Below are 12,947 nucleotides of genomic sequence, written 5' to 3' on the forward strand. Positions count from 1 at the left end.
TCTTGTAATTATGATAATGGTCATAAGAAATTAATGCATTGCCTCTTAGGTTCTTACTGCACATCTTTGCCACAAGACTAATCTATTCATGCACAAACACCATCAAATATTTAATTGTAGTCATAAATAAGTGAACATTCCAATACTCATAAGTTACAAGTGGGATTTAATCTATATTTTTTTAACATTTCATTAAAAAACAAAACAAATATATTGATTGATAGGTAGATAGATAGATAGATAGATAGATAGATAGATAGATAGATGATAGATAGATAAAGTGCTTATTGCCAGAAAAGTGTATCAAATAAAACAAGACATGACTCACTGGAAACACACAAAATAGTTTGGCTATTTCTAGAGTGTAAGTTGCAACTGGTTTTGTTTACAGGAATAGCAGTATAGAAACCCTAATGGATGAAGATGAGAAAGACAAGGCAAAGAGGTGAGTAAAATGATCTTGCTCTTTGTCTGTCATTGCTATGCTACATTTTGTTAGTTTTTCCACTGCTAGCTGGCATCTAACTGAAGATAATTGAATATACATTTAGTATAATGTTACCAGACAACAGCTTTCTGTAAAAAAGAGCCAGGCTTACCATCTGGATCAGGTCATTAGCAAATGTCGACCAGGTTTCTCAGTGACTCTGTAATTACTGGAAAGTTCGTTTTACAAATGTTCTTTCTACAAATATTTTTTTTATTTAAATAATCACAGGGCTTCACGCAACAGGTCTGAGAAAAAAAGGCGTGACCAGTTCAATGTACTTATTAAAGAGCTTAGCACCATGCTTCCTGGAAACAATCGTAAAATGGACAAAACTACAGTGCTGGAGAAAGTTATTTGCTTCCTACAAAAACACAATGGTACTTTTTTTTAAGAGAGTCTGGTTTGCTTTTCTTTTTCTTTATTATCCCAAGTTCAGGGTAGGTTTCATGAACTAAATCTCACTGTGTTTTTATGGAACCTGAGGAGATATGGCATATTATAAACTATACATTTGGAATGATACCACTGTGCTACCATCCAATAAACAAAATCAGATAAAGAAAAAAATATTTGATTTGTGATTCTCTTACTTTTAAAATATATATCTTGTAATGGTAGATTTTTAAAATCCCTGTGGATTGTAATAATAAAAGGAAATTCTAAATAGTAACTGAGAGGAAAACTAACTTCTTATTAACTCCAAATCTATAGACTAGTTATGGAAAAGACCTTAAAGTGAATGTAAATTTTGATGGTAAAGTGCCCGGTTTTTAAAAATTTGATTAAAAACAGGGGCACTTTAATTCATCAAAATTTACATTTCACTCCTGTTGAGAAAAAAAACTTACCTTTTAATCTTGAGAGCGGCTCCAGCTTCCTCCGGTCGTTGCAAGCCATTTCTGACGTCAGAAATGATGGATAGGTCATCCTACAATCATGGCTTCCCCCCGGGGGAATCAGTGTCTAATTCAATGCCGTGATTGGAGGAAGCCGGATTCCTCATTTTAGACCCAGGAAGAGGCTTTGCGACGGGTGCAGGAAGCTGGCGCTGCTGTGAAGTTTAAAAGGTAAGTTTTTTTCTCAACAGGAGTGAAATGTACATTTTGATTTATTAAAGTGCCCCTGTTTTTAATCAAATTTTTAAAAACCGGGCACTTTAGCATCAAAATTGACATTCACTTTAAACCAAAACCAAAACATTGTATTGTATATTTTTTCTGTGACTGTTCAAATTTTCATACATTTTGATAATGTAGTAAAAGAGAATTTAAAAAATTATTTAAAAAATTGCTTTAAAAGGACAGTGAAGTCAAAATTAAACTTTCATTTTTCAGGTAGATCGTATAATTTTAAACAATTCTCTAGTTTACTTCTATTATCAAATTTGCTTTGAGACAATCTAGGGAAGCTGATAGGAGCTCAGGAGCTTGCATGTATCTTTAGCAGTCTATGGCTTCAGTGTTTGCAACTATGTATAACATTAGAATAAACAATGTTACATACTCCTGAGCTCACCTAGGATTACTCTTTAATAAAGGATACCAAAGGAACTAAGCAAAATTGATAATAGAAGTAAATTGGAAAGTTGTTTAAATCTTCATGATCTATTAAACCAATGAAAGTTTAATTTTGACTTTAATGTTCCTTTAAGTAAACAAAATAAATGAAACTTTGTTTTTAGAACGTATGGTTTTTAGTTTATTACGGCAGCATTTTCACAACTAGAACACATTTAAAAGTACCCTACTAAGAAGCAAAATAAATATGCAATTAAAAACTATTTAAACACAGTTACTACTGATAACAGAAGATATATTTTATGTAGCATTAATGATTTAATCATATCTTGAGGGGTACATGAAGTATTTGTTTGAATATACTTGTGATGTTTTATGTAGCAAAATCCGTAGGAAAATTGACTTAAGTTTTTGTTTTTGTGTTTGACCAGAATTTGCAACGCAGACAGAGGTCTTTGATATCCAGCAAGATTGGAAGCCTTCATTCCTTAATAACGAGGAGTTCATCCAGTTAATGCTAGAGGTAAAACCCTAAGATATATATATATATATATATATATATATATATACAGTATATATATATATATATATATATATATATATATATAGTTTAACAGGTGGAGAGCACTCTCACTTCATAAACAGCTTGCCAGGGTGCATGCAGGAAAAACATCAATAAACAGTGGCTTGCACTCGCTGGTCTTTTCAAAAAACGTGCCATTATTGTAACGTTTCCTCAGACGGAAGGGGATACGGTACCCGAAACGTTACAATAAAAAAAGACCAGCGAGTGCAAGCCACTGTTTATTGAGATATATATAAAATTAGCTGCAAAACCTTTATAATATACAAGTCAATATTACAATTTAGTCAGTCATTTTCCTAGCATGTGCAAAAGGCATTTTTTCACTGGTATTACAAGTAACTCATAAATACTAGTGAGATATTTATATACAAATGTTAAACTTTTCCTCATAATGCCAACCATGTTCTGGTTTTAAGCAAGGCCAATGCAGGGCAGTTTCATTTAAATGCCAGTCCCATACTGAGTTAACACTGGTGCCTATACAGTGTATAGGTACTAGTACTATACATACAGTATATATGTGTGGGATTTAGTGTTCATCACTACCCTTTCCCTGTAGCTTACAATTACTGCACTGGCACAACTAAATGACTGGGCAATAAACTGCAAAAAAAAAAAAATTAATCCCTGGCTCTTCACATTTGCTGAGGTAGTTTAATATTTACCTTTAACACCACTAAAGAATTCCATTAGAACCTTCCTAAACAAGTTTAAAATGGAAATGATCTTCTCTGGAGTTTTACCTACTAACATAATTTAACATAACATTCATTGTAAATCTACTTATTGACTAATGTTCACATCCTATATTTAAATGAAATATGTTTTGATTACTGCAAGAAATACTTAATATTCTTGTTAATGTTAATAAACTCCCTTTTAAGAACTATATTAATCATCAACTAGGCTGACTTTTTTTAAAAAAATTATATCAGCCTTTATATGGCTAGATATTGTAACTGTAACTGAGACCTATAACTATGAAACAAAGGTCAGTCAGTCAGTCAAGTTTTGTTGTATTTTTAGATAGGATGCTCTGCGTACTGTGCATGTACAAAATAAATACAGGTAGAAATCCCTTTATTCAAACTGCTTGGGACTGGAAAAGTTCAGAATATTTGCATCTGTAAAATGGAACAGTTTGGAGAGGGGATGGGACCAAGTGTAAACAAACAATATCTTATGTCATTTCGGCAATATTTTCTTGTCATTATACAGCTTTTACATTTAACCTAAATGTAGTTTTCTATCTTTTTTTTATTGAGTTAGACGTAGACAATATACATTTTCCAAAAAAGTCCTCACCGTGATATTATATTAAACAAAATACCAAAGTGACCATATCTGAGATCATACAGTGTGGAGACATTCTACAAGTATTACACGACTGAAGGGTGTCAATATCTACTACAAATGACTATGTATACTATTAAAAAAAAGTAGTAAAGCACAGCAATCTATGCAACAGGAAGGATTCCAGTATAAGCAAAACCTAATTTTTTTGAAAATAATAGGGATATTTCCACTTATCAGTTAAGGTCACTTATGGACCCATCTGTATTTATACACCTCAAATTGGAGGAGGAATTAACCTATGTAATCTTTTAAAATCTCTATAAATGAAGACTAGACACGCATAACATCTTAACTCTAAGACACTATAACCAAAATAGACACGGCTCCATTACTTACATAGCTACCCTTAAAGAGTTATAAATGACCTTAATGACGAAAGCTTGCAAAGATAGAAGGTAGAGTAATTTCAATCAGTATAGGTACAAAATACCCCACACTATATTATCATTAAGTCCAATTTCCCACCCACCCCCAATTTTTTTTTTTAAGTTTTCTTAAAAACCAAGTATCTCGGATGCCGACAGTGTTAACAATTTTGTTAATTAGATAACCGTGTGAGGCCTTTGTGACACCCGTTCTACTTATACCTAGGTTAAATTGCTAACACTATATAAAAAATTCACATTAGAAAAAAATGACATCCCAATTTGTCAAGGGACCTACTAAGGCTCTTACAACCAGTAGGTTCTCGTAAATAACTAGCATATATAACAACAGATAAATGTACCACATAGAGCTAAACTTAGAAAGTATAATGATAACAATTAGAAATTAGTTATAATGAGCACTGCTAATAAGAAGGAAAAGATAAAACCATAGGCAATATCTAAAATATACTAAGCGTGTCACACAACAGCACAAAGGACATGATTAAAGTTAAGAGTTGACTTCCTTAAATTCTGCCTGTATTTCAAGTTGAAAGTAAATGTGAACGCGTAAGTGCAGTCGCGATTTACGCTAGAATGATTACTGGGACCTCAGAGCTCTGGTTAACGCAAGTCAAAAAAGTGTCACAAAAACACATCAAAAATACATTTAACGGTACAGTTACACTCATAATAACACTGTCTGATAAAAAATATTTAAAAAAAAAATGAAATAAAAAGTTATAAGGACTCAAAAGATATGAGGTCTCAGGTGTTAGAAAAAAACATGTATACCTATTTATATGTTAATTGGAGCCCTTTTCAATCAAATAGCTGAAAACATGAAAAATTAAATATTCATATTTAATAAAGTGTTATAGTGTGGAAGTGAAATTTGCTCTCCACTGTGTAATTCCAGCGCATGCTAACGCACTTTGGGAAGCATTGCGCTCATGAGATGGCTTCAGAACCTAAGCACAGCGAAGGCGGTAAGTAGCACAGCGATGGCAGCAAATTTAAATATCTATGTATATGCTTATATACATATATATTTATGTGCTAATATGTGTATATACACAAATTAACACATAAATATATATATATATATATATATATATATATATATATATATATGTATATAAGCATATATATATATATTTACTGGGAACACACAGTTGCCATATACCGCAATGTAAAGACACTTTACAGTGTTGTTTTTTTCTAACACCCTACTCCCGCCACCTTTAGCCTCAAAATACAGCCTAGTGCAGTTATTTTATATATTTTTTTTAAAAGATGCTGCTATCTTTATTTTTTAATAATATACACTGCACAGTATTTTGGGGGCATTTGGGGCACATTTATAAAATTAACCAGAGCTCGCGGTAGCAATAACAAGCCACTTGTAATGGCTGATTAGTTAATGTGCACCCGCAAACAGGCAAATTTGCCTGTTTGCAGACATGCGATAATTTACCCCTCACTTGTAATCTAGCCCTAAATAAATGCTAGATAAAATAATGCATTCAAAGATAGAATTGGTCTGAGAATAACATGTAGATGTATTTTTTTAAAAGTTGTATTAACTGGTTAAATATTGACAAAATAAGGGTAAAGTTTTAGTGTCTATAAAACAATGGGAGCTGCCATGTTGTAACTTAGGTTACCTTCTCTGCTGTGGCCAATTAGGAACAGTTATAAATAGGCCACTAGAGTTTGCAGCTGTCAGGGTGCCAGGAATCAGACTGAGACGAGAAGTGCAAAAATAATCACACCTTTATTAATAACAAAAAATAATAAAAAGTCCACAAGTCAAATAACAAGCCAGGAGTCAAAATCAGAGCTGGTAGTCAGATGAGCCGAGTCAGGAGCCAAAGCGAGAGTCAGGAACAAGACAGGGATCAGGAACCAGGAAGGACGTCAGACAGCCAGGTAATACACAGGAACTCTCACAAACAGGTCTGAGACAACGCAAAGCCAAAGCATACTGAACAGAGGCCCTTTAAATAATAAGTGATGACATCACAATTCTGAGACTGCATCCTGTCTCACACAGATGATGCACACCAGTCTGGCCATAAAAGGAAGTGCAGGAAATGAGTATCATCCCCCACAATGCACCATAGTCAGCAAGAGAGGTGAGTAAAATGGCTGCCAGCAGCACCTAGCAAACAAAATAGGGAAAAAACCCTGACAGTACCCTCCCCTCAACGACCCCTCCCCTGCAGGAGGGCAAAAGGCTTATTGGGGAAACGGGCATGGAAGGCACGGAGGGGGGCAGGAGCATGAACATCAGAGGAGGGAACCCAAGAACGCTCCTCTGGACCGTAGCCCCTCCAGTGAACCAAATACTGTACACGGCCCCTGGACATACGAGAGTCAATAATGCTGCTGATCTCATACTCCTCATGGTTGTCAACAAAGATAGGATGGGGATGAGGCAACACAGTGGTAAACCAATTACAAACCAATGGTTTAAAGAGGGAGACATAAAAAACATTAGAGATGCGCATTGCAGGAGGAAGGTCAAGAGCGTAGGCCACAGGATTGACCCGTCGAAGTATTCAAAATGGACCAACATAATGGGGAGCCAGTTTATTGGAAGGCACGCAAAGGTTCAAGTTGCGGGAGAACAGCCAAACTCTCTCCCCAACCTGGTAGGAAGGCGTGGGCAGACGCCTATGATCAGCCTGGAACTTTTGGCGCTTCATAGAAAGATGAAGGCAATCTTGAATCTGCATGTGGAACGAGTTGCTGGAGATGCTCCTCCAAAGCTGGAATACCCTGAGACATGAATGAATCGGGCAACAAGGATGGTTGAAGCCCAAAATTCACCATGAACTGGGATAACTTGGAGGAAGCATTAATAGCACTATTACGAGCAAACTCTGCCCAAGGTAACAGTTCAGACCAATTATTGTTGTGATCTGAGACATAGCAATGGAGGAACTGTTCCAGAGCTTGATTAGACTGTTCCGCAGCCCTATTGGATTGAGGGTGATATGCCGAGGAGATGGAAAGCTGGATCCCCATTTGAGCACGAAAGGAACGCCAAAATCTGGAGACAAACTGGCTACCCCGGTCCGACACTATCTCCTTGGGTAACCCATGTGAACGGAAGACCTCCCGGGCAAAAATTTAAGCAAGTTCCTGAGCGGTAAGCAACTTCATCAAGGGAATGCAATGTGAGATTTTAGAAAAACGGTCAACCACCATAAGGATAACAGTATTGCCATTGGAAACAGGGAGCTCGACAATGAAGTCCATGGAAAGATGTGTCCAAGGACGCTCACCATTAGCAATAGGTTGAAGAAGACCCACAGGAAGATGTTGAGGAGGCTTATTCTGTGCACAAACTGAGCTGGAGGCAACATACGCAGCAACATCAGAACGAAGACCTGGCAACCAGAATTGTCGAGTGACAGACCAAATCATTTGTTTCTTGCCTGGTTGACCTTTGGCTTTAGGATAGTGGTAAGTGTGCAAAATTTTAGTTCGAAGATTCTCAGGAACAAAACACTTACCACTAGGTTTCTCAGGAGGTGCATTGGTTTGTGCAGCCAGGATCTCCTCCCCCAAGGGAGAAGTCAAATTAGTATATATGGTAGCTAAAATATGGTCAGGAGGTATAACAGGAGTAGGTACAGACTCCTCCTTGGACAGAGGCGAAAGTTGTCGTGAGAGGGCATCAGCCCTAACATTCTTACTACAAGGCAGGTAGGAGACCACGTAATTAAACTGAGACAAAAATAGCGCCCATCTGGCCTGTCTGGGCGACAAACGTTTTGCTTCAGATCGATAAGTTAAATTCTTGTGGTCAGTAAGAATGAGCACTGGCATGCTAGCACCTTCGAGAAGATGCCTACATTCCTTGAGTGCCAAAATTATGGTCAGTAATTCCCTGTCGCCAATTTCATAATTGCACTCCGCTGGAGACAATTTCTTAGAGAAGAAACCACACGTATGCAAGGAACCGTCAGGCATAGGACGTTGAGACAAGAGGGCACCTACTCCAGTCTCAGATGCATCGACCTCAAGAACGAAAGGCAGGACAGGGTTAGGATGAGCCAGAACTGGAGTGGCAGCAAAGGCAGTCTTAAGACTATCAAAAGCCTTAATGGCAGTAGGTGACCAATGGAGTGGATCATTCTCTTTACGGGTCATGTCTGTGATAGGTTTGACCAAGGAAGAAAAGTTTTTAATAAACTTTCTATAGTAATTGTCAAACCCCAAAAAACGTTGAATAGACCGAAGACCAACTGGGCGAGGCCACAGCAGAACTGCAGATAACTTGTCAGGATACATAGAGAACCCTGCAACGGAGATAACATAACCTAGGAAGGTTACTCGAGTCTGATGGAACTCACATTTCTCGAGTTTACAAAATAGGCCATTCTGACGTAGTCTCTGAAGAACCCGTGTAACATCAGAACGATGAGCCTCAAGTGTGGGTGAGTGTATGAGGATGTTGTCTAAGTACACCACAAGACACTGTTGCAACATATCTCGTAGGACATCATTAATAAATTCCTGGAAAACAGCAGGAGCATTACATAGGCCAAAGGGCATTACAAGATACTCATAATACCCGCTCCTGGTGTTAAACGCTGTTTTCCATTCGTGGCCCTTTTTAATCCTAACGAGATTGTACACTCCTCTCAAATTAAGTTTAGTAAAGACCGTAGCTCCCTTGAGGCGGTCAAAGAGTTCCGTAATGAGTGGAATAGGGTAAGCATTCTTAATGTTAAGATGATTAAGACCCCTATAATCGATGCATGGTCTTAACTCGCCACCCTTTTTCTTCACAAAGAAGAAAGCAGCCCCTGCAGGAGAGCAGGATTTGTGGATGATTCCCCGCAACAGAGCATCGGCAACATACTCCTCCATAGCACAATTCTCTGCAACAGACAGAGGGTAAACCCGGCCCGAGGGGGGGTGGCTCCGGGTTCCAGGTCTATGGCACAATTGTAAGACCAGTAAGGAGGCAACGTACCGGAACGCACCTTGTCAAAAATGTCTAGGAACTCTCAGTACTCCTCTGGCAATTGAGATACCGAAGAAGTGCACAAGACTTTAACTGGTTTCCGAGGACAAGTGGACCACAACAAAATTTCGGACCTGCACCAGTCGAGACTGGGATTGTGCTTTTGGAGCCAGGGATAACCCAGAACAACCGGAAAATGCGGAGAGTTTATCACCTGGAACTGGAGGATTTCAAAATGGAGAGCCCCAACAGCCATGGACAACGGAGCAGTTTTGTGAGTAATGAGTGTAGGCTGAAGGGGCCTGCCATCAATGGCCTCAATAGCAAGCGGAACAGACCGAGGCAAAACAGGAATGGAGTGCTTTGATACAAAAGCACTGTCAATGAAATAGCCTGCAGCACCGGAGTCAACAAGAGCCTGGGCGACTATGGAGGAGTCCACCCAGGAAAGGACAACCTTGACCAAAGGTTTCTCCTTAAGCGGTTCCGGGGACGAGGATAAACCACCCAAGGTCTGCCCCCAACAGGACCTTAGGTGTGAGCGTTTCCCAGCCCTGTAAGACAAGACTTCAAAAGGTGGCCCTGTAACCCACAATAGAGGCAGAGCCCTTCCCTCCTCCTAAAGGCCCTCTCCACCACAGAGAGATGCGTGAATCCCAACTGCATTGGCTCAGTGGTACCTGGTGACGCGGGACCAGGAGGCATGGGAGGAGAGGGAGGCATGGATGGGAACGAACACGTAGGAGACAACAGAACAGGAGGCTTCCGCAAACGCTCCTTGAAAGAGGGCCTCTCTCTGAGTCTGATGTCAATTAGGATAAAAAAAAGACACCAATGCCTCTAGATCCTCTGGTAAATCTCTTGCAGCAACTTTGTCTTTAATCGCATCAGAGAGCCCATGAAAGAAGGCGGCAACAAGGGCTCCAACCAACCTCTGCAGCAAGCGTACGGAACTCCATAGCATACTGAGCAACAGATCTTGTATCTTGCTGAATGGACATGAGTCATTTAGCAGCAGAGGAGGAGTGAGCCGGAACATCAAATACCCTTCAAAAGGAGACCACAAATTCAGGGTAATTTGAAATCACAGGTTTATTAGTCTCCCACAAGGGATTAGCCCAGGTAAGAGCTGTGTCCGAGAGTAACGAGATGAGAAATCCCACCTTAGCTTTGTCAGAGGGAAACGCCTGAGGTAAAATCTCAAAGTAAATGCCCACCTGGTTCAAAAACCCTCTGCACTGAATAGGTCGCCTCCATATCTCTGAGGTAGAGGTGCAGAACCGCACATGCTCCTGGTAGGACTAGGTGCAGCAGCAGAAACAGGAGCAGCCATAACTTGTGGGACACTTTAGTCCAAATGTGCAGCGCGAGTTAGCAGGATTTGCAGGGCTAGGGCAAATTGATCCAAGCAGTGATCCTGTTCATCCATCCTGGAAATGATGGCAGGTAAAGGTGGATTATTAGCACATCAGGATTCATGGCCTTTGCGTAATGTCAGGGTGCCAGGAATCAGACTGAGACGAGAAGTGCAAAAATAATCACACCTTTATTAATAACAAAAAATAATAAAAAGTCCACAAGTCAAATAACAAGCCAGGAGTCAAAACCAGAGCTGGTAGTCAGACGAGCCAAAGCGAATAGTCAGACGAGCCAAATCAGGAGCCAAAGTGAGTAGTCAGACGAGTAGGAATCAGGAACAAGGAAAACAGCAGAGACAGGAACAAGCCAGGGATCAGGAACCAGGAAGGACGTCAGACAGCCAGGTAATACACAGGAACTGCAATGAATAGATTTCCAGCCTCCAGGTAAATTTTAAAAGACCTTTATTTCTTTATCACAGGGTCCATAAAACAAATGACAACGTTTCAAAACACACACTGGTTCTTAGTCATGTCTTAGACTTAGATTTTAAAACTTATTTTTATGCACATTGTTTGTAATTTAGTACTTCATTACTAATATATACTATATGCATTTAAAAATATGTCTCATTAGAGTGAGATTTTGTAAGCAGTGTTCTATAGGGGGACAGGGCACATTAAAAATAACCTGCAATGGGACGAAACCCTTGTCTTTGAGATACAGGTTTTACCCAAAATGCACTACAACTAGAAAAACAATTGTCTAGATTACAAGGGGAGCACTAACGCCTGTTTATGGGCACGTGATAAATAACCAACAATTAAAAGTGGCTGGTAGCAATTAGCGTTCAGAAAATTAACCAGAGGTCAGAACTCTGGTTAATTTTCAAAATAACCACCATATTGACCCCAATTATTTAAAAACACATGTAGTTTTCAGTTATGAGGGGTTAAAGTTGGTGATTGCAGGAGGTTAGAGAAAAAAACGGCACATAACGGTCTATGGGAACTATATGTTCCCTGTAAATATATGTATATGCTTATATACATATATATTTACATGTTAATATGTGCATATACACATATTAACACATTAATATAAATGTATACTTTATATTCATATACATATATATTTACAATATGCTGCCCATCGCTGCGTGACTTACCCCTTGCGCTGTGCTAGTTCCCATGCCGTGTGTTATTGGAGCCTATGGAAGCGTGCTCTCATTAGAGCAAAGCTTCTGTGCCATGCAAACGTGAGTTCGCATTTGCATTGCACCTAACTTTCGTGGAAGAGATATTTTGCACTCCACTTATAATCTAGCCTTGCATGTTTTAAAGAAGAATCATGTGAAAAAGATGGGAAGGGGGTCACATCAGAACATTCTGGGGCTAGGTTAGTATGATCAGTGTATTAATAGTCAGCAGTGAAGTGAGGAGTTGCATTTGTAATCAGCTTTTGCAAACAATCAGCAAAATTATAAGTTGTGCGTTACAGCTATACTGCTGAAAATTGGCCATTGCGCACGGAATACGCCCGTATTACAAGTCGCGGCAGTACAGCTATACCGCTATCATTTTAGCCTTTACGCAACTTTCCATTCTGCATTTAAAAAATGACTTAAGTGTGGGATTTTCATTGCTCCTGTATTACAGGTTGTGTGGCCCGGCTATAGCGCTAGCGTTATAGCTTATACCGCCGCGATCCAATCCGCTATCTGAGACCATTAGTTATGGATTTTGCAAAACATAAATTCATAACTAAAATGTTACAAAGTACACTAACACCTATAAACTACATTTTAACCCCTAAACTGCCACCCCCTGCATCACAAATACTATATTAAACCTATTAACCCCTAATCCACTGACCCCCCATATAGCCAACACTAAATAAACCTATTAACCCCTAAACACCCACATCGCTAACACCTAAATAAATTTATTAACCCCTAAACTGCCGCCCCCTACATCGCTACTACTATAATAAACCTATTATCCCCTAAACTGCCGGCCCCACACATCGCTACTAAAAAATAAACCTATTAACCTCTTAGCAGCCCCCCACATTGCTACTAATAAAATAAACCTATTAACCCCTAAACCACCATCCCCACAACGCAATAAACTTAATTATACTATTAAACCCTAAACATCATCCCCTCACAATGCAAATAACTAATTTAATCACTTAGCCGCCTATCCTAACATTACTTTAAAAAAAGCTAAGATTAAATTAAAATAAATAAATCTAAACAAAAAATAAAAAAGTCTAAAATTACAGAAAA

General features: G+C 38.8%; 1 protein-coding gene across 3 annotated transcripts in view; it reads left to right on the forward strand.

Moving 5' to 3' along the window:
• The first annotated feature begins 398 nt into the window (after positions 1 to 398).
• RPL31 (ribosomal protein L31) overlaps positions 399 to 12,947 on the forward strand; it is a 201,374-nt gene continuing 188,825 nt past the window's right edge. For 2 of the 3 annotated variants that reach the window (XM_053707638.1, XM_053707639.1), the window contains exons 1-3: positions 399 to 445; positions 719 to 867; positions 2,439 to 2,530. In XM_053707638.1, coding sequence (XP_053563613.1) covers positions 414 to 445; positions 719 to 867; positions 2,439 to 2,530 — 273 coding nt within the window. In that variant the 5' untranslated portion in view covers positions 399 to 413. The remainder of the gene's footprint in view (positions 446 to 718; positions 868 to 2,438; positions 2,531 to 12,947) is intronic. The other variant, XM_053707640.1, reaches the window with a different exon arrangement.

This window comes from Bombina bombina, chromosome 3 (genome assembly GCF_027579735.1).
Source record: "Bombina bombina isolate aBomBom1 chromosome 3, aBomBom1.pri, whole genome shotgun sequence".
Taxonomy (NCBI): domain Eukaryota; kingdom Metazoa; phylum Chordata; class Amphibia; order Anura; family Bombinatoridae; genus Bombina; species Bombina bombina.